Here is a 19691-nt window from a genome sequence, read left to right on the forward strand (position 1 = left end):
TTCTGTTGTGTTCTATTGTGCACTATTGTAAAGAGTAGATGGAGTCTATGTGCGTGTGTAAGCATGTGGGGGGGCCACGCCTGGAATGTTGCGGGTGAATCGATTGTATCGGGTTGCTGACTATAGAGCCTGAGTTCTCAACATAGGATGACGTCAAGGTGTTCTCTCGCCTCACGCACTCGCCCTGCAGAAATGCAGTGAAGGAAAGATGGTCAGAACGGACGTTTTTATTTAGAAAACATAATGGAAATATTTTACATGATCTATAGAAAAACAGATTTCCTGCTATGCTGTTCGGTTAGATAGCTAAGAAAATGACATGATTGCTTTCACAAGTGACAAAAAAAAGAAGATAAACTCAATTTGCAGACATTGTGTTCGGCAGAGCAAATGTGGTGCTCAAATATAAGGTAGCATAAGGTCGGAACCAGTATAGCTCAAATCAGTGGGCATATCAATCTGAAGCATGTTATTGCACCATGAATTCTAGAGCTAGACGCTAAATCTGGTGTGCCCCTATGCACAATCTCATATTGCATGAATATGACAAGATTTCGACAACATTGCCTAAAATAGATGTATACATCACCAATTATCTGTAACTACTCTGCTAATAACAACAATATGACGATGCTTAATTAATATGATACACACACGTTCTCAAATGAAAACATTTGCACATACTATACATAAACTCATTGTGCCTTTAAAGGAATAGTTAACCCACATTTCTAAATTACATATTCATTAAAATTACCTTGAAAGCAGACTTTAAAGTTGATGAAAAACTGGTATCGGAGGATTACCAAACTACCCTAGCCCCCAAAATCATCTGAGGTCATTAATAAACTCAAGTGAGGCTTTGACTATTGGGCTGTATTGGAGAAATTGTCTAGTGTGAAATTGTCAAGTGTTTCAGTTTTCCTTGGCTTGCTTTCAAGGTTAAAAAAAAATAAAAAAAAATAAAAAGCAATTTTGAAATATGTGTGAATTATCCCTTTAATGTTTATTATACAAACAATTTACAAACTTAATACAAATGCCTTTCAGATGGCAGGTGAGATTAACAGCCGCTGACATTACAAGTAAATTCACTCACACCAAGATGGAGAAAGGGGGCTCTAATACATTTGTCACAGTGTTGGAACATGTCCTTGGGGTAGACAGAGATGGCGAGGTGGGATAAATATTCACATAATAAAAATTAAATTTGTAGTTCTGCAGTAAATCGTCACCTCATCTCCACAGGTTTTTAAATGGTTAACCATGCGGTGGCTAGAGGTGTGGCTAGAAGTGAGAATTCTCCAAGGTATCATATCAGCACTCTCCATGTAAGTTTAATGAATCACCTGCCACGCACTCTCCTCCACTCCTTATTTCCCTACCACAATCTTGTCTTTCTTTTTAACAGGTTCACACGCCTTCCCCTTTCCTCCCTCTAACCCTACCGTACCTTTCTCAGTTTCTTTGTCTGATCACATTTGACTGCTCTCTCTGTGACTCTGCCTGTTCATGTTTGCTGGCTTTGTATTAAATCATGCGTTTTACCAGGCTGTTTTACCAGTCTGACCAAAATGGACACATTCCACAGCATCTCTCTTTATAAATAACTTTCAAGGTGAAGAGCATTTCTTACTTTCTCCATGTTGTTATAAATACATCGTAGCTGACAAAACACTTTTTTTTCTAAATATATCTTTTAAAAATGTAAAATCCTTCAGTTCATGATTCAGGAACATGCCGGTAGAGGCAGTCCTCATTGTTAGAAGAGCGCTGTTCAAACGTGAACAATGTGCCTGTATGGATTTCTCAGTGAGTAAAAAAAATAAAATAAAAGACGACACACAATACAACAACACTGAATTAAAAAAGCTCCCTTTCTTGGAAACCCCTCCCTCGGTCAAGTTACTATGGAGTCGGCCATCGTTATCGTATTGGGCGTGGTGGTGTGTGGCATGGGGCAGCGGGCAAAGGTTTGATGGATGACTGAGGGAGGAAGGTGTCCTCAGTTGTTCTCAAACAGAGATAGCAGGTCATCATTGCTGTTGTTGGGGAGGTCCGGTGGGCCCAGGTAGGACAACAGCTCGTCGGGGTTCGTCAGCTCAGGGAGAAGCTGAGGAGAGAGGGAGAGGGGGGGTTCTGTTACCAGTTTTCTTTCGGGAAGTTAAAAAAGTGTCACTTTTCATGCCAATAAAGCCTCTCGAATTGAACTAAAATGTCAAGGGGGAGAGGAATAGGCTAGAGAGGTATGGGTCAAGAGAGAGAGAGAGAGAGAGAGAGGGAGAGAGAGAGAGAGAGAGAGAGTAAGGAGAAAGGAATGTAGTTTGTTGTACATAATTATGGAATGAAAAGGCAAAAATAAGCTCTTTCAGAAAGTTATGGTTGAGAATTCAACATGCCTTCATTTCCACATGCCTAACTAACTAAATTTGGAGTCTCTTCATTTAAGGTTTTCTTACGGTTGTCATAGCAGAATCTGTGGGCGTTCCTCCCCTGCACCCGGTTTCCCCCAATCCCCAATAAGAGAGGGAGGGTGGGGGTTAGTATAAGACCACCCACAGGAGTCCAGGTAGAACACAGGGCTCTGGGACTACAGTATTATGACAGTGCAGCGGAACATTCTGAGAGCACAAAAATGTGGGGATCTTATCAGAAATGATGACCTAGTTTTACTGTAACTGTTTCAATAACATCTGAGCATTTAGGCTCTTGCCAGGATGAGCCCTGGAAGAGGGTTGTGGGTTTTGACAGGAGGAGCTGAAGCTCAATAGCACATGGTTCTCTACAGACTGATTTAGCTGGCCATTGTGACGTCATCAAAGGCTCCACAGGGCGGTTGCAGGTTGTGACTCACGTCAAGTGTGTGATCGGGCCCCTCCCCTCCAGGGCCACCTGGTCCCCCAAGGCCAAACGAGCCCTCTGCCTGAAGCCGAGAGTTCTGGGCAGAGGAGTTCCGGTGCATCGGGCTGCCAGCACCCCCGAGACCCTGGTTACCATGGACACCTTGGTTCTGCTGCTGCAGAGCATTGTGGGAAGGGTCCATTCGGCCAGAGTGAGACATCTGAACGAGATGCAAGAGGGAGGGAGAGCAAGCGGGAAAGAGAGAGGGAGGAACGAATGAGTGTCATATTTCATTATAGTAAGCCTGAAACACACTGTTGTCTAAAACCAAACTTTCTAAACTTAAAATATATTCCTAAACACACCTAGATTGTGGCTTGTTGGGTAACTGATATCATGCCACGAAAGAGACGGTTGGCCTGTATGACTTCTGCTGCAGTCTGCCTGGCGTTACGCTACAGGTGAGTTTGTGTGTGACAGAGAAGAGGGGAAAGGAGACTTTGTACTCTCACTAAAAGCTTTCTTGGACAGCCAAGCAGCTGTGTGTGACAGGCATGTGTGTGTGTGTGTATGTGTGTTTGAGTGGGGAGTAAATGCTGTCTTCTCCAGGTTCAGTCAAAAGCCTCTAAACTACAGGCCAGAAAGGCACGGCACGCATCCTTATGTAACTTAGATGAATACAGCTTTTAAAGTTGCACTGAAATGAAAAAAAGCATTCTATCCCATTTTGGTTCACATAATCGGTCAGTGTTCACCTATTCAACCATGTATGCCAAAAAAAATACAAAATTCTACTTTTGTTGTAATCTTATATCAAAGTATATAATTTCTTACTTCCTGGAAAACATCACGTGCAATGACAACAGGTAGCTTAGATTTTAGGCCAATAATCTCACAACATCCACCCGTCAATCAACGCTATCCTTCTATCGAATCTGTCTAAAGTTCTTAAAACCCGTCCACTTGTCAATGTTCCAATCAAATTCCTCTAAACATTATGTCCCACCCTCATAGCTTGTTTGCGTCGGAAATACGTCAAACTACGGAAGTTAGATGATCTCAAACGTCCGTTTCTGTGCGACTTTAAGAAACAGATGAATACAGCTTTTAAGAGACACACAAAACATTAACATTCTGGCACGCATACACAACTGTCATTTAATCATGTTAGACTTGAGACGTGAGACCAAAGTCAATGTCCACAGGCATGAAATAAAACCCATCTTACAATCACATGACAATTTAGATTTAGAAGGCGTATATCCAAAGCCACAAACAGCTCAGTCATAGAAGCCCATATCACGTGACACAGATGCTCAAACTTCATGCTGGCTTGTTGCTCCAGGGAGCATCAACTGCCTTTGGTCTACGTATGTAGATGTCAATGCAAAACACAACTGGCAGCTGTCTGGTTTTGTCTTGTATCATGTCCAAACCTGGGGAGCATAATGTGGGACAAAATTCACTTTTTGTCACACTATCATTGTGCAGTATAGTATGGTTGAAGAGGGAATGTGTTTATTCATTCCAAAAGAGAACATGGTGTAGGTCTGAGGTTAGTTGGAAGGGAGGGAGGTGATGATAATGACAGGTTGATTCTGCCCAGCCAAAGTGATCACTATGTGTACCATGCAGCATCTCAACCGCCACCCAGAAAGTTACTGATTTACATGACCTAATTGGCAACAGATAAGTTCATTTGTCAACAGATAAACCTCACATTCTGATCTGATGAGGACAAGTACTTTAGCCTCGGTCCATTCATATGCTGCTGGCAGCCATTGTTCTCCAGCCAACCGTGAAGCAATCTACGGCCTGAACTGTCTGAATACAACGGGACAGACCCTGACCCTGACCTTTGTTACTACGGCCTGAGGCACCAACCAGGAGGGATAACTCCCAAGCTCCACTGTGGCCATCGAGTGTTGCGTTTTAATGTGTGTTGCGTCAGCAATTGCTGTCAGCCAGGGAATGTTTCTTTTGTAATCACTGAAAGGTGCTCCACTGCCTATACGTTGCATTGCATCCGATGGCTGCGTCCAAGCAAACGATTCGGCAAGGTTTGATTTTTGATGGCGAACGCATGCGTCCACTCACATCTAGTGTATTAGAATAACGAGATAAATTGTATAATATACAATTGTATAATTGTATAATGGTTGTTTTCTGGTATTTTCTATGACAACTGTCCTTTGCTTCATTTTATAATTTCTTTATTTTACGTTTCAATTTTACGTTATGCTTTTCTTGTAGGCTTACATGTAAATTAATTTTGGGCGGAGTCATCCCTTTACATTATCACAACCCTCTGTGTTACCCTCAATACATTTCTGTTCAACTTGTTGAAACCATTTCATGTTGTGGTCATAAGTGGACTACATTACTGCATATGATTCTTGTTTGTGATGAATCCAAAAGTAGTTCAAAAAAATCTGCACCGAGATGGATGATTAATGTCATGCAGCTTTTAACTGAGGAATCATGAATGAGGGCAACAGAAATCTATTTAACTTATAACCATAGTCTACATATTTTCAAACAAATCTAATTATAAAAACCCATGGGGCTGATAATCTATACGTAAAAATATTGAAACCAAGATAATTATAAGGCTACTTGTGCAGATAAGCAAGTCCAGCTGAAAACATGAAAACATATCTTGTTTTGTAACGTGAACATTAGGGTTGATCTGTCCGTGCTTGTTTATTGGCCGTTCTTAAGGTAACCCTGTGTTTCACATTACAATGATATGAACTGAGGGTGATTCCCTTAAGCAAAGTATGCAGATGTGCAGACTTACGGAAAGGGGGGCATAAAGATATCAAAATGTCTACCAGAGGGCCCTCATGCACTTGACGATTTGACAATGGGACACCCCTAAGCCCTCACTCACTTAGCGGGAACACGCCTCAAAGTCAATGAGTCCATCAGGGTGGACATTGGGACTGGGCCACCGTCACACAACCCCGTGGTCGGCGATCCGGAAGAGAGAACCAGCTACCTGACTACCAGCTACCTGACCACCAGCTACCTGACTACCAGCTACCTGACTACCAGCTACCTGACCACCAGCTACCTGACTACCAGCTACCTGACCACCAGCTACCTGACCACGAGCTACCTGACCACCAGCTACCTGACTACCAGCTACCTGACTACCAGCTACCTGACTACCAGCTACATGACCACCAGCTACCTGACCACCAGCTACCTGACTACCAGCTACCTGACCACCAGCTACCTGACCACCAGCTACCTGACTACCAGCTACCTGACTACCAGCTACCTGACCACCAGCTACCTGACTACCAGCTACCTGACTACCAGCTACCTGACTACCAGCTACCTGACTACCAGCTACCTGACCACCAGCTACCTGACTACCAGCTACATGACCACCAGCTACCTGACTACCAGCTACATGACTCTCTCAAGCCTGTGACTGTGACACCAAACGGGGTCGCTGCAGAGCGGCGGACCCTCACGCCAAAATGAAACTAACCCCCCTTGGGAGCGGCGGCCCTGAGTGGGACTCCTGATTATAAGCACAGCACCATACCCACTCGGCCACTGGGCAGTAAGTAAACCTTGCAGGATATGTACAGATGAAGTGAACGAGATGGTCTAAGCATGGCCAAGTTTTGTTTTAATTTTCATTTGTGTATCCGTCCAGTGATTCGGATCCACTCCCAAATTTATTGAGTTAAATTTGTTTAGCGTAACCCTGCTAAAGAGCGAACAAACAAACAAAATAACAAACACGTGACTGAAAATATATCCCCCGCCCCGGCAGAAGCATGTGTGTGTGTGTGTGTGCGCGCGTGCGCTAACCTGGTCAGGCTGGTAGGAGAGTGAAGGTTGTGGTCCAGAGGAGAACTCTGCCAGGGTGGGAGTTCCAGGAGTGTTGGGGAATTCTGGGAATCCTGGCTGGCCAGAGTAGCCCTGACCACCTGGGACAGCGGAGCAACAGACCATTAACACTGGACCTGCCACTCAGGACAGCCACTCTGGGCCACGCTAGTACTCTAGCGTTGACAGGATACTGACAATAAACCAGATCATTGTGATAAACGCTGGGAGACATTCACAAACAAAATGCTTATATTACTGGTAAAACACACTACTTTGGTTGGAGTGCTTGGGGAAAGCAAACAAGGATGTGTTCCCAATAATCATAATAATTAGATTGCTATTCTTGCACGTTGCCTTCAGCACTAGACTATGCACTTGTTTTAGAAAGGAGATGCACTCATGAGTTCTGGCAAGTAGTACTACACTGGCTTTTCCTACGTTAAGTGCAATTATTGTTAGGCGCTTTGGATAAAAGCATCAGCTAAATGACTAATGTAATGTAATCCACCCAGAGACCAACAATTGTCAGAGATAAATGGATTGAAACCAACAACTCTGGCAGGGCGGGCTCACCTTGGCTGTTGTAGTCTGGCGTGTTTCTGCCCCCAGGTGTCAGGTTCTGGTATGGCGAGGAGGCGGGGCCGAGGGCCGCGATCATCTCCATGACGTTGGGCAGGACCATGTGACTGGGGCTGACGGTGCGGCAGCGCTTCAGGACCGGCCCGTCCGCTTCCTCCTTTATGTGCAGGTCCGGTTTGACCGGCACCGGCCTCCAGCCACACACCGGGTCTATGGTGATCTCCTCGTAGTCCGAACTGCAGGGAGGGAGATGGAGATACATCAAGTACACGCGCACGCACGCACGCACACACACACACACAAAACACACGCGCACACACACACAAAACACAGACAAAACAGACAAATCACACACATTAACACGAAGACACTCACTTCTGGATGTAGATGAGAATCCCCAGCATGTACTGGTCCACTTCCAGGCCCTCTAATAACGCCGTCTTACTGTGATGGAGAGAGAGAGACACACGGAGTCAGACACGCAGATCAGATCATCGTGTGAACAGATGTTCTGGACATGTTTTGGTTTGCCTACTTGCACACAGGGCACCTCCAGGTCCCTCGCTCACAGTTCAGCTGCAGGTAAGACTCCAGATCGAAACACTGCAGGTGAAGAGGAAGAGAAAGAGAGAGAGAGAGAGAGAGAGAGAGAGAGAGGGGGGGGGGGGGGGGTTAAAGGAAAAGGTGTGACTTGTTCTGTGTATGAGTGAATGTGTGTTGTGCGCCTGTATGTATGTGTGTATGTGTGTGTGTGTGTGTGTGTGCGTGCGTGTATGTATGCGTACGTGTGTGTGTGTATGTGTTTGTATGCATGTGTGTGTATGTGTGTGTATGCGTGCGTGTGTGTAAGTGTCACTGTTCTCACTTGTATGTGTCTGCAGTCGTGTCCTCGCGCTGGCAACTGGATGCGTCTGAATGTGATCGGACATTTCAGGGACACTTTGATGGCGGTCTGTTCCACTCCGTCCTCCCCATTCAGCCCCGGGGTGCCTGGGATAGTTCCACTGCTGAAGTTTCTCTTGACTGAGCAAGAGAGAGAGTGAGAGAGAGAGAGAGAGAGAGAGACAGAGAGAGTGAGAAAGAGACAGAGAGTGAGAGAGAGAGAGACAGAGAGAGTGAGAGAGAGAGAGAGAGAGAGAGGGAGAGAGAGGGAGAGAGAGGGAGAGAGAGGGAGAGAGAGAGAAAGAAGGTCAACAATGCAGACACTGATGCTTGTTCACATCTCATATAGCAACCCTAGCAGTCTCCATCTTATTTTGTCCACCTCGGCTCACACACACAGAGTGTGTGTGTGTGTGTGTGTTAGTGCGTGCGCGCATCAGCGCGACTCACTCTTTGTGATGCAGTGTTCGGCAGGCAGCAGTCTCTTCTTCATCAAACCCTGTAGAACGGATCTAACTGACGGCCTATGAACCAGCTGCAAAACGAACAGGTGGGACTGCAGAGAGAGAGAGAGAGAGAGAGAGAGAGAGAGAGAGAGAGAGGTTAATCCAGGCATTCAACATACATTAGAAGCACACACAAACACAGGTACGCACGCACACACACGCGCACACACACACACACACACACACACACACACACACACACACACACGTGTGGCAGTGTGTGGGATACTCACGCAGCAGCAGGCCGTGACGGTGATCTGGATGGTGTTCCTCCCTGGTTGACACACCTGCTTCAGGTACAGCGGCTTGTGGGACGTCTTGTTGTCGCCTCTCTCGATGATGAGTGGCGTGGCGTTTACACTCACCTGGAGGAGGAGCGGGGGGGGGGGGGGGGAGGTACAGGTGAGATGGGGGGGTGGGGGGGGGGGGGGGGTGGGGAGGAGAGGTGCCTCAACTAGGCTAGAGAGACTCCAGCGCAGGGATGAGCGGTGCCGGTGGCCGACACTGACCTGTACAGACGCAGGCCAGTTAGTGTTCATCTGTCTGTCCTCGTGGTGGTAACATTTAAACTGCAACTCCAGATCCGGCCTGCGGGGGGAGACAAACGCAACAATGTCAACAGGAGAGTGAAGGGCGCCAGTATGACATCAATCAAGGGACTGAGAGAGCTGTGTATAGGCTAATATAGGCTATGAGAGTAGCGTATAACTCATGGGTTCAAAATCCTCGAGTTATGAGAACAGAACACGGCTGGGAACAGACGCCGGCCGACGCCGTAAGACCGGTATCTCTGACTGGTTCTGACCTCATCATGAGGGTCTTGTAGACGGAGTCGCGGAGCTGGAAGGCGTGGTTACTGACGGCCAGGTTGTGTTCCAATCTGAACGGTTCCAACACAACCCCGTCGCGCACCGGGAAGGTCAGACGGAGGTCGTCGCTAGGGTTACCTGGAGCCGGTGGGGGATAAGGAGGGTTAGCAGTCTCAACCGAGCCTCAAAGTCTAGTCTGGCGAAAACGGCAGCGTGGAATTGATCTGAGTGGAAGTCCAAAGTAGCCTTCAGGTTCCAGTGTCTGTGTTTTCCAGTGCTGGGTCTCACCTGTCGGGGGCTGCTGGGTGTTGATGTTGGGCTTGGTGTCAGGTGGGAGGTAGGGGGGCTTGCTGTCCTGCCCGGGGGACAGGTAGGGGGGCATGGAGCTGCCTGGTGTCATCGGAGGGGTGGGGTTCCCTCCCAGAGGAGAGCTGGGATACCCCGGCATCATCCCCCGGCTCCCCGGCTGACACACACACACACGCACAAGATAAACACACATACTGTAAGAGACACAGGTTTTGTTCACACGGCAGTGAAATGTGACCCAAATCCGATCTTTTTGCCTACATGCGACTCAGGTCAGATTGTTTCATGACCGTGTGAACAGCGCAAGTCACATGAAATCAGATTTTCTTAAATCCAACCTGGGTCACGTTCAGAGGTGGTATTCTATCGGATACGTGTCTGATGTTTTGCAACGCGCCCGCCGTCTGAACAGTCATGTTGCGTTTAATGCGACTTTTACGTCACTCTAGAGCGGTGACTTGCAAATTCGTGAAGCGTTCCACTGTGGTGTGCTTGTGCGGCATACTGCACGTCACAAGACGATCCTCATCCTTCTTCTCATTACCATTTGCTCATACCGTCGCCGGCTTCCACGGCACAAATACTTGAAAATCAACCCGTAGCAAAGGCTAACTTCAGTTGTGGTTGTAACGTTATCCATGGTTAACGTTAATTCCATAAACAGTGCGTTGCGCGTGACGTCCTGACGTCTTTGTTATTGTTCTTCTGCGCAATTGTTCTTCTGCGCATGCAGGTCTGTTCAGGGCCGTGGGCTCTTCACACGGGGGTCAAATATAGGTTACATTTAAAAAGTAATGTGAACAGCTAAACAAAAAAATCGGATCCGTGTAAAAAATTGAGCATTAAGACCAGCCGTGTGAACTAAGCCACAGATGAGGGTTCGGAATTCGTGGCCTGATCCATTTCAAACACAGGTAAATTCGTCATCGGTTCGAGAACTGACATCCGAGAGACTCACCCCGTTGACAGCGGCCTGAGTGAAGGCGTTGTACCCCGCCGCCGCGCCCGGGGGCAGGCCGCCCTGGCCGTTGAAGGGCTCTGACTGGGACACACACAGGAGACAAGGCGCTGACTCAGCTGTACAGACTTGTACCTGCATCACTGATGCCTGCATCTGTCTATGGAATCTATCAGTTACGTTAACAGAAGACTTGAGAGTCAAATCTGTGACTGTACCTACAATTCGTTAGCTCTACACTTCATTACTGCTCAGGCCTATAAGAAATCTCTCAGATTACAGAGGGATTGTGTGTTTAGTCACACTGAGACTCGGGTCTCTTTCTCAAGGGCTGAACGCTGGGGTCCACGGGTTGAGTAGAGCCAAGGTGAGGATCTGCTTACCTTGTAGTACTGGCCTGGGTTAGCCGGCCCGGGTCCAGGGGGGTACTGCGCTGGGTTGGGGGGCCCCGAGGCGTACTGGCTCATCATGGGCATGCGGTGAGTGGTGTAGGAGGGCGAGGGGGCCGAGCGCTGGGGAGGGCCTTGAGGGTACTGGAGGGGCTGGGTAGGGTAGGGAGACATCCCCCCGGAACTATACTGCTGCACTGGAAAACCCTGACACAACAATAGCGAGTTAGCCTCGGTTTTTCTGCATGAATGTGTCTATATTTCAGTGTGTGTGTGAGAGAGACTGACCTCTGAGTTGTAGGATCGTTTGAGCCCCTGCTGTCCTCCTGGATAGCCCACGTGCTGAGGCATCCTCTGAGGCTGTCCAGGGTGGGAGGGGTACATGCCCCCCATGGAGGTAGGGGGTCCGGGCCGGGAGGCCACCATGCCGCTGGGGGCCATTCCTGAGGGCCCGCGGGGCCCCGAGTGGGACAGGAACTGGGTACTGTAGGGGGAAGCTCCACCCATCTTCGGAGAGGGCAGAGGGCAAGAGATTTTAACAATGCAAAGCTGATAGCTGATAGCTGATAGCGCACACACACACCCGTACAAACGCACGTACGCCTGGGCAAACACACACGCACACACTATCACACTCTCAAAGACACACACACACTCGAATATACACACAGAAAGGCTAAACTCACTATCGGTGTCTTGGCTGTCTGTAATGGTTTCCCCATTCTGCCACCCTCACCCTCCTACACCACTCTATACCACCCAATGACGAGCCAGTATACCTCGGGACGACACAGGACCGACCCCCCCCCAGCACAGGACCGACCCCCCCCCCCCCCCCGCCCGGCCCACAGTGTTTTAACAGTTGCAGGAGACGGACAGGAAGGGAGTGGTGGGTAGAGAGAGAGACAGAGAGAGAGAGAGGGTAGAGAGAGAGACAGAGAGAGAGAGAGGGTAGAGAGAGAGACAGAGAGAGCCGCCCCATAGGTTTTACAGTGTGGTCGGTCCAGAGAGGCAGACTGTGGCGTAAACAGTCTTCTGAGGGAGTGGGCCTGAGTTATGTGGTGTCTCTCTCTCTCTCTCTCTCTAATCAGAACCAGATCTCTGGAGTCTGTGGCGGTGTGAAACCAGCCCCTCCCCTCCCCCCCCCAGCCCCTCCCCATGTCCCATTTGATGAAGCAAGTCATCGCCAGGCAAAGGAACTTAGTCAGTTATGTGACTCATTGTTGCAGCGCGAGTCGTGGCGGGGAGGGGGCTGACCTCATCCCCTCTCGGGCCCCCGGTAGGCGGAGCCAACTGTGGGCGGAGCCTCTTACCTGGCCGTAGTTCAGCTCCTGGTTCTGCTTCTCCTGGATCGCGGCGACCGTCGCAGTGGCCGTGGCGGTGGCCGTGGCGGCGGCGGCGGCTACAGCGGCGGCGGCGGCTTGGGTGAAGTCTGAGGGGGGGCGGGCCCCCATGGAGCCCCCACCACTGTTACTGGAGTAACTATGGAGGGGGGGGGATGAATGGATGCATAGATGAATGGATGGAATAGATGATGATTGTATGATGACTCATACAATGGAACTAAGTGACTCAGCACGGCAGCCTATATCTATCGAAAAGGACGTGGTATTCTTGCTTGTAACTACGCGTACGTGAATACCACGCGCTTCCTGCCTTCCCTTGGAGCGTCGGCTGCGGTTGACTGCGCAGGTCCTCGGAAATTGACACGGCACAAAATACGTGCTTGTCTACGCGTTGTTAAACAGCAAGTATATCGCGGGGGTTAAGAGCTAGTACAAGGTGTGTGTGTGTACCTCCCACCGTAGCCCTGGGCGGGGTTGTAGGCGCTATTGGGTCGTCCGTAGAGACCCGGCTGTCCGTAACCCTTAGAGACGGCGTCTCCGTAGCTCTGCTGGCCCATGAACTGGGTGCCCATACCGGGACCGCCACCGGACATCATGTGACCACCGGAGGTCCCACCTGGACCCATGGAACCACAAAACACCTGCAAGGGGACGGGAAGGGAACCGACGTGAGAAACGGGCCGCACCGGTTAACGATCAGATTACAAGGCAATGAATAAGAGATGAGGTATGAGGGAGATGATGCAGAAAGAAAGTGTAGAGGAAAGGAATGCACGAGGCAAACAGAGAGTTATGAAAGACAGGAACTTGGAATGAGGAAGGTATAGAATGAGTGTGTGTGACAAGAATGCAGGACGGGGGGGGGGGGGGGGGGGGGAAGTGTAATTCAGCGTTAGTTACCTGGCTGTGTGAGGGATTGGTCACTCCCCACACTGTGGTTACCACAGAGAGGGATCCTGGGGGTTGATTGGTGCCTGGTTGCCAGGAGACAGGGTCATACAGGAAGGAGCCGTCGCTGTGGCAGACAGATACCGAGAAACACACGTAAGCGAGCGCCTGAGGAAGTTCACATTCCGCCAGGGATTACTGCCACACTGGGAGCCAAAGTACAGGACACTTCCATCCTATCCTAATGCCTTCCTTGACAGTCCTTCCTTGAGGTGTTACATGTATGTGTAGGTGTATTTGAACTGCGACAAATAGAGATTGAAGGAAGCACTGTTGCTGGCTGTGTGCGAGTGTTAGCAATAACAGGGGCTCGGCTCTGTAAAGGTTGAGAGAACAACTTCCACTTCCTCCCCCGACAAACCACAGGAAGTGCCTTCTGTGGAACAGGAAACCAGCATTTTTTGCACCAGCCAATCATATCTCAGATCCCAAAGAAGTTCATCTAGGGACAATGAGCTAAGCTATCGAGCCTAAACAGAACTGTTTCTGCACACTGTGTGTGTGTGTGTGTGTGTATACCTGTGTGGAGTGGGAGGCAGGGCAGGTTTCATGGAGTTGAGGGGGTTCATCGGAGGAATCGGGGGGTCATTAGAGAGCCCCTGTACTCCTCAGCCTGACAGGCAGCCTGGTACAGAGAGGGAGGGAGAGACAGGAGTTACACACACACAGAAAGGCACAAAGGTGTAGCACTCTTCCTATAAGCCACACTGTAATCTCTGTGTGTGTGTGTGTGTGTGTGTGTGTGTGTGTGTGTGTTGGCGTATCAAAAGCATTAGCCTGGCACAGCTCTGATACCTCTCACAGGAGGGGGAGGGGCTCCGGCGGCTAAATTTAGAGTGGTGATTTCAAAAGGAATTTAAGAGAACAGAGATGTGAGGAGGCAGACAGATTTTGTTGCTGAACATGGCCCTGAACACACACACACACACACGCCCCACACACACACACGCACACGCACACGCGCACGCACACACGCACACACGCACGCACACACTGCCTTTATCAGCATGCAGATCTATAACAACCCCTCATGTTCTCGCTCTCTCTCTCTTCCTCCTTCTCTCTCCCTCCATCCTCCTCCTCCTACGCTGCCTCCTCTGTGCACCCTCCCCAGCCAGCTCCTCTAACGGTCCTCTCTTCCTCTCATGGTTAGCTCAAACTGGCATGCTAATTATTCACCGGCATCAGAGCCGTCCACCCCTCCCTCTCTCCTCTCTTTCTTCTCTCCGTTTCCCTCTTGCTCCTCGTGGATTTGGGTCAGACACTCCACAGCTTGATGAGAGAGAGGGAGGGAGGGAGGGATGAGGAGCTGGCAAGGGAGGGGGAGGGGCGTGGGTGTACGTCTGTGAAGAGGGAGGAGGGAGTAACGGAAAGATGGCGGGAGGGAGACCAAGACAGACACCTCCACACACCATCAGAGACACCTCCACACACCATCAGAGACACCTCCACACACCATCAGAGACACCTCCACACACCTCCACACACCATTAGAGACACCTCTACACACCATCAGAGATACCTCCACACACCATCAGAGACACCTCATCGCACCATCGACCGTCGCCGACTATCAGTGCTAGGCTCTTATGCTTATTTCCTCAACACGCAGTGCCCCAAACGCACAAGGATCTAGGAAACATCAACCCTGGTGCACACACCTCTGGCTTCAGGGCTGATCATGTAATAACTGATCCTTCTAGACACACACACACACACATGCACACACACACACGGTCTGAGATCCTTCAACCTCCAATGAGCATGTGTGAGGGCAGAAGTACAGACTGTTCCAGGCAGCGCTGGAATGAACAGAACACATTGTTCTCCTCTCACACCCTCTCCCTCGCTAGACTATCCCCCCGCTCTCCCCTGTCTCTAACTCTGACTGCCCCCTCGTCTGAGTCCCGCATCCCGGAGCTCCATCTTCCCTTCTCCCTCTGTCCTCTCGTTTGTCGTTTCCTCTCGTTTCCTCATCTCCCTCTCCTTATCTCCTCCTCCTCCGCTACTCCCCTCCCCTCTCCTCAAAGGGCTGTGGCGTCCTGTAGTGCCCTCTCCCTAGCTAAAGCAAACAGCCTGATGGCTGAATAATTGCAGTCACTGGATGACTTTACTGAGTAGGAAGACAGATATTAAAAAAACAGCACAAAAGAGATGAGACCTTAAAAGCGAGAGAGGATTTGGAATGGTGAGAGAGAGAGTCCTTGTGCGTGCGCGACGTGCTTGTGTATCGCAAAAACAAGCTGCGTCACAGCCATAGGGTTTTTAAATGTAGTCTGAACAACATGTGTCAAAGACAGACTTGCCCACACGTATGACTCACACACCGCACACTGACAAATTCACACTGACACAGAGATTTGCATAATATAATCCTTAGCTTAAGTTAAAGTCTCTAGCATGAGGTAGACTACACAACCCACCCCAGAGAGAAAAACACATTCATATTTGCACTGACCTGAAGGGTGACCAGTACATTAGTGCAGACTACAGAGAACACAGTCTCTCTGCTACTAAGCATTAGGGAGTTGGACTGAGGTAAGACCCTGCGTCAGACATGTCCTGTTCAGTGGGTGTAGGCTAAGTACATCCAGCTGCCTCTCCCTACAGACACAAGAGAATTCTGCCCTATGGGCTACTCTGCCTCACCTCAATAACTCACATTAGCCTACATCAGTAGGCTAGTAGTCCTTTTTTTAAATTGTATTTAGCCTGACCTTCATTTAACCAATCAGGCCAGTTAAGAACAAAACTGGATTTTCTGGCCAGGTCCTTGTGTGAAAACGATGTTTTTGTGGATTCTGAGAATTCCATGCAGCCAGGTGAGAAGGACTGGTGAGGCATTAGGCTAGGTTAAGTTATGACCTCTGTGACCTTTGCTGACACTGAGGACAATGACGCTCAGGACCACAGTGGAAAAAAGTCTGGTCTTTACTGTTAATCCCCCATCATTTATTTTAATCAAGTACAATGCCGTGTTTGATTTTTAGGCCAATTTCTTTTATTTCTTGTTACCTTTCTTTAACCAGGCTAGTGCTGTTGAGATCAATCTCTTTTACAAAGGAGACCTGGCCAAGCATATGAGCATAAAAAGTTAGTCAAAACAACAATAATAAATTAAATTGACAGATTGATCCACACTCCCAGACACACCCTGCCCCCTCTCCACACACTGAGCCCTCAACAACAAGAACATTGTCCTGGAATAACCTCACTACTAGCAACAGCCCCCTGGGGCCATCTGCTCATTTACCAGTAAAAAAGAGGGAAAGAAAGATCTCTCCTCATTGTAGAAGTTGTCTCTGATTCAGAGTGTCTCTTCTCACCACAGCAGTACAGTAGAATGGGCTAAGAGTGCTTATGAACCAACTGCCTTGACTTTCATCTACCAGGGAAGCAGGACACAGCTAGCTGGCTTCCACTGCCAACTAGGGCTGTCTGAGGGGCAGAAATGGAGAGGAGGGGGGGGGGGGTGCCACCCGTTCCCGTGGTGGTGGTAACATCTGGTGGTGGTGGCATCGCTTGACTTCTCACTGTATCAACGACAGTTCAACAACACTCACCTTCCAACACAGGGGTGACGCATCTAAATCAACCAAACTTTGTGTGAGGTATCTCAACACACACTAGCACAAACACTGGCACACACATGCATGCGTGCGCACACGCACACACAAACACACGCATGGTGAGATAGCTACAGGTGACAGAACAGCTGTTCAGGTACAGGTCAGATGACGAACCCATGCAGTGGGGACTGAACTGCAAAAGTCTGGTGAAAGCAAAGTGAAAAAGCAATTCTTTCTAATAACCACAAATTATAATCTATTAATTCAAGTCTATTTTCACCTCATTGCAATTTGAACATAAAGGCTTTTTCACCACATCTAATACAGTAGCTTTCAATTCTGACAACACACGTGTCATTTCTAACGTGCCTTTCTATAATGGCCATCTGGAGATTGATCAGTTAACCATCACAGACCCTTAAAATGTGTAAGGCCACCTACACTCAAAAACTAACTAAAACATCTGTGCACTGGAATCCCATGTGAATTCATGGGGGGAAAAAACGTTAGCTACACTCACGAACTCTGAGTAGAGAGAGTAGGCTAGTTGTGACCTCAAAACCAAACAGGGGAGTCCAGATAGATGCAAGAGAAATGTGGGCTTTACTCACGGGGTATGTGACAAAATAGTCTGAAAAACTAGAATAAATTGCCAAACAATGTTTATTATTATTCTGAGACTGCCACTTAGTGCATAACAAAACGTCTAGACGTAACAACAACGCATTGCTGCATTCTCCTCTCCACTAGATGAAGTTATAACGAGCTCAGTGATTATTACACCAAAGCTCCCAGTTCATAACCCAACATTGGGCAACAAGTCACATTTTAACCTGCCTGCCTAAGGTAAGGTACACACTTGGAAAGCCAATGTATCGTAAATACCCGTGCTCCAATACATTGTTGTAAAATGTAACGTTCCCCCCACATAATCGTTACAAAATACCAAGACAGTTCAACAACAATGTAACCACCACCGCGAGTGCTTGCACTGTAACAATGGAAGACATTTTGTTTCCTAACCTTGTAGCAGCTCATTCTTTACACGGCTGCGGGAGGTTACAGCGGGTTTTGTTTACAAGGACCACTTCTGACTGACCGCCAGCATACTACGCATCGTCTTATTTACCAGAGGAAAGTCACGGCCATTTCATACGTGTGCTAATGCTAAGCAAGCGAACTATTTTGTTAATTTGCCAGCAATAAGGCTGTGAGAAGCCAGGGCATGACTCGCTAGCTCTAGCTAACTAACGTTGGCCAGCTATTATCAGGCAATGTCTGAACAGCTAACGTTGCCAGCAAGCTCGCTAAAAACTTGATGATCGGGTTGACAGCAGCAAAACACATTTATTATAGGTGACAGCTCTTGAATAATTAGCCTATGCATCTGTACCCTTGCTTACCTTTTCACTCCAACTGCCCGACGTGGTTGGTTGAATAGTCTGTCAGAATCCGGGTTCTCTTGATGCTAACGTCGCGGGCTGCTTGGCTATCCGGGATCTTTGGAGAGGTGTTGCCAAATTAAGACAACCTGGATGCGCAATGTTGTAGCTTAGCTATGTTTCACCATCAAGAAGTCTAATAATCTGAACTTTACACCCATATCTTTATTTGCAAACGGCCACCCGTGGTTTATTGCCCACACGTGCCCAAGAGTCCACGCAGAGAGAGACTATAGCGATCATTGTTTTGGACCTCCAGTGGGCTTCTCGAAACGTTAGAAAGTCAGACTGTGAGACAGGCCGTATCCTAGCAAAGCTCGGTGGCTTGGTAACATACCTCCCTGACTGACTATTGCACAATGGCCTACTATAACATATTCATGAGATCACGGGGCTGTCGTGTCTTCGTCGGGAGAAAAGCATTTTTCATGTCCCTCCTCACACAGAAGCCTCAGGCTGACTTCCTCCAGACTAGAGTAGCTGATCATCCACAGAGGGAGTCATCGAGAGAGATATCGCCTTCTGCCTCAAACAGTGACGTAAACGGTAAATGACCTCCAATCAAATCTGTTTAAAAACAGAATAGACATGCATATAGAGAATGTAACATGCAGTCGGATTTTATACATTTAAGGGGATTTTTTTTTAATGATCCTACATATTTGGATATATTCATGAAAACACACACACACAGGCATACACAGTCAGTACATCCTCCAGTCAGGCAGTATGGAATTCTGCCTACACACACACTGTATGTGTGTGTGGCTATGTGTGTGAGTTTGTGTGTGTGTGTGTGTGTGTGTGTGTGTGTGTGTGTGTGTGTGTGTGTGTGTGTGAGTGAGAGAGCGAGAGAGAGAGAGAGAGAGAGAGAGAGAGAGACAATCAGAGAAGGTGTCTGCAGTGTCTTGTTGGAGGGCAGCATAGTGTGGAGAATGAAACGTACGACCTGCACTCCTCAGCTCTCTGTTGCCCTGGAAACAGGTGCTGAGATTCTTGCCTTTTCTTCATCTTTCTCTCCTCTATCCATATCTGTGCACCCTTCTCCCTCCCTCCTGCCCCCCTCCCCCCCTCACACAACTTGCCGCAGAATGCCCTCCCCACACACACACACACACACACGCACACACACACACACACACACACACACAAACTCACACACATAGCCACACACACATGCTCATACAATTCCCATTTACTGCAGTCAATTTGCAATGTCGCAGAATTGACTCTCCTTCATTTGCACTCCCCATAATAGTGC

The 19691-nt window shown here is 48.4% G+C and overlaps 1 protein-coding gene across 3 annotated transcripts; it reads right to left on the minus strand.

The window, feature by feature from the left end:
• Positions 1-298: 298 nt before the first annotated feature.
• On the minus strand, positions 299-18852 carry zmiz2 (zinc finger, MIZ-type containing 2). Of its 3 annotated transcripts, XM_084442358.1 has the most exons (21): positions 18392-18852; positions 13939-14044; positions 13372-13486; positions 12922-13112; positions 12439-12607; positions 11414-11632; positions 11120-11332; positions 10737-10820; positions 9758-9935; positions 9466-9607; positions 9170-9248; positions 8894-9025; positions 8605-8710; positions 8138-8295; positions 7808-7875; positions 7648-7716; positions 7267-7508; positions 6673-6791; positions 2855-3061; positions 2460-2493; positions 299-2113 (listed from the first exon to the last, which is right to left on the minus strand). In XM_084442358.1, exons 2-21 carry the CDS (start codon positions 13986-13988, stop codon positions 2103-2105), a joined length of 2586 nt encoding a protein of 861 aa, XP_084298484.1. In that variant the 5' UTR covers positions 13989-14044; positions 18392-18852; the 3' UTR covers positions 299-2102. The 3 variants fall into 3 exon arrangements, with proteins under 3 accessions (XP_084298484.1, XP_084298485.1, XP_084298483.1); XM_084442359.1 differs by lacking the exon at positions 2460-2493; XM_084442357.1 differs by having other exon boundaries at positions 8894-9248.
• Between the last annotated feature and the right edge of the window lie 839 nt (positions 18853-19691).

The sequence above is a fragment of the Borostomias antarcticus genome, assembly GCF_949987555.1.
Source record: "Borostomias antarcticus genome assembly, chromosome: 8".
Taxonomy (NCBI): domain Eukaryota; kingdom Metazoa; phylum Chordata; class Actinopteri; order Stomiiformes; family Stomiidae; genus Borostomias; species Borostomias antarcticus.

What these genes read in the sequence shown, in the direction of transcription:
- zmiz2 (XM_084442357.1), bottom strand. Translation starts at nt 13,988, where the DNA reads ATGAACCCCCTCAACTCCATGAAACCTGCCCTGCCTCCCACTCCACAC. An exon ending in TGGAGGTGCCCTGTGTGCAA is followed by an intron (nt 7,717 to 7,807) that starts GTAGGCAAACCA and finishes TCTCCATCACAG; the next exon opens with TAAGACGGCGTTATTAGAGG. An exon ending in ATTCTCATCTACATCCAGAA is followed by an intron (nt 7,509 to 7,647) that starts GTGAGTGTCTTC and finishes CCCTCCCTGCAG; the next exon opens with TTCGGACTACGAGGAGATCA.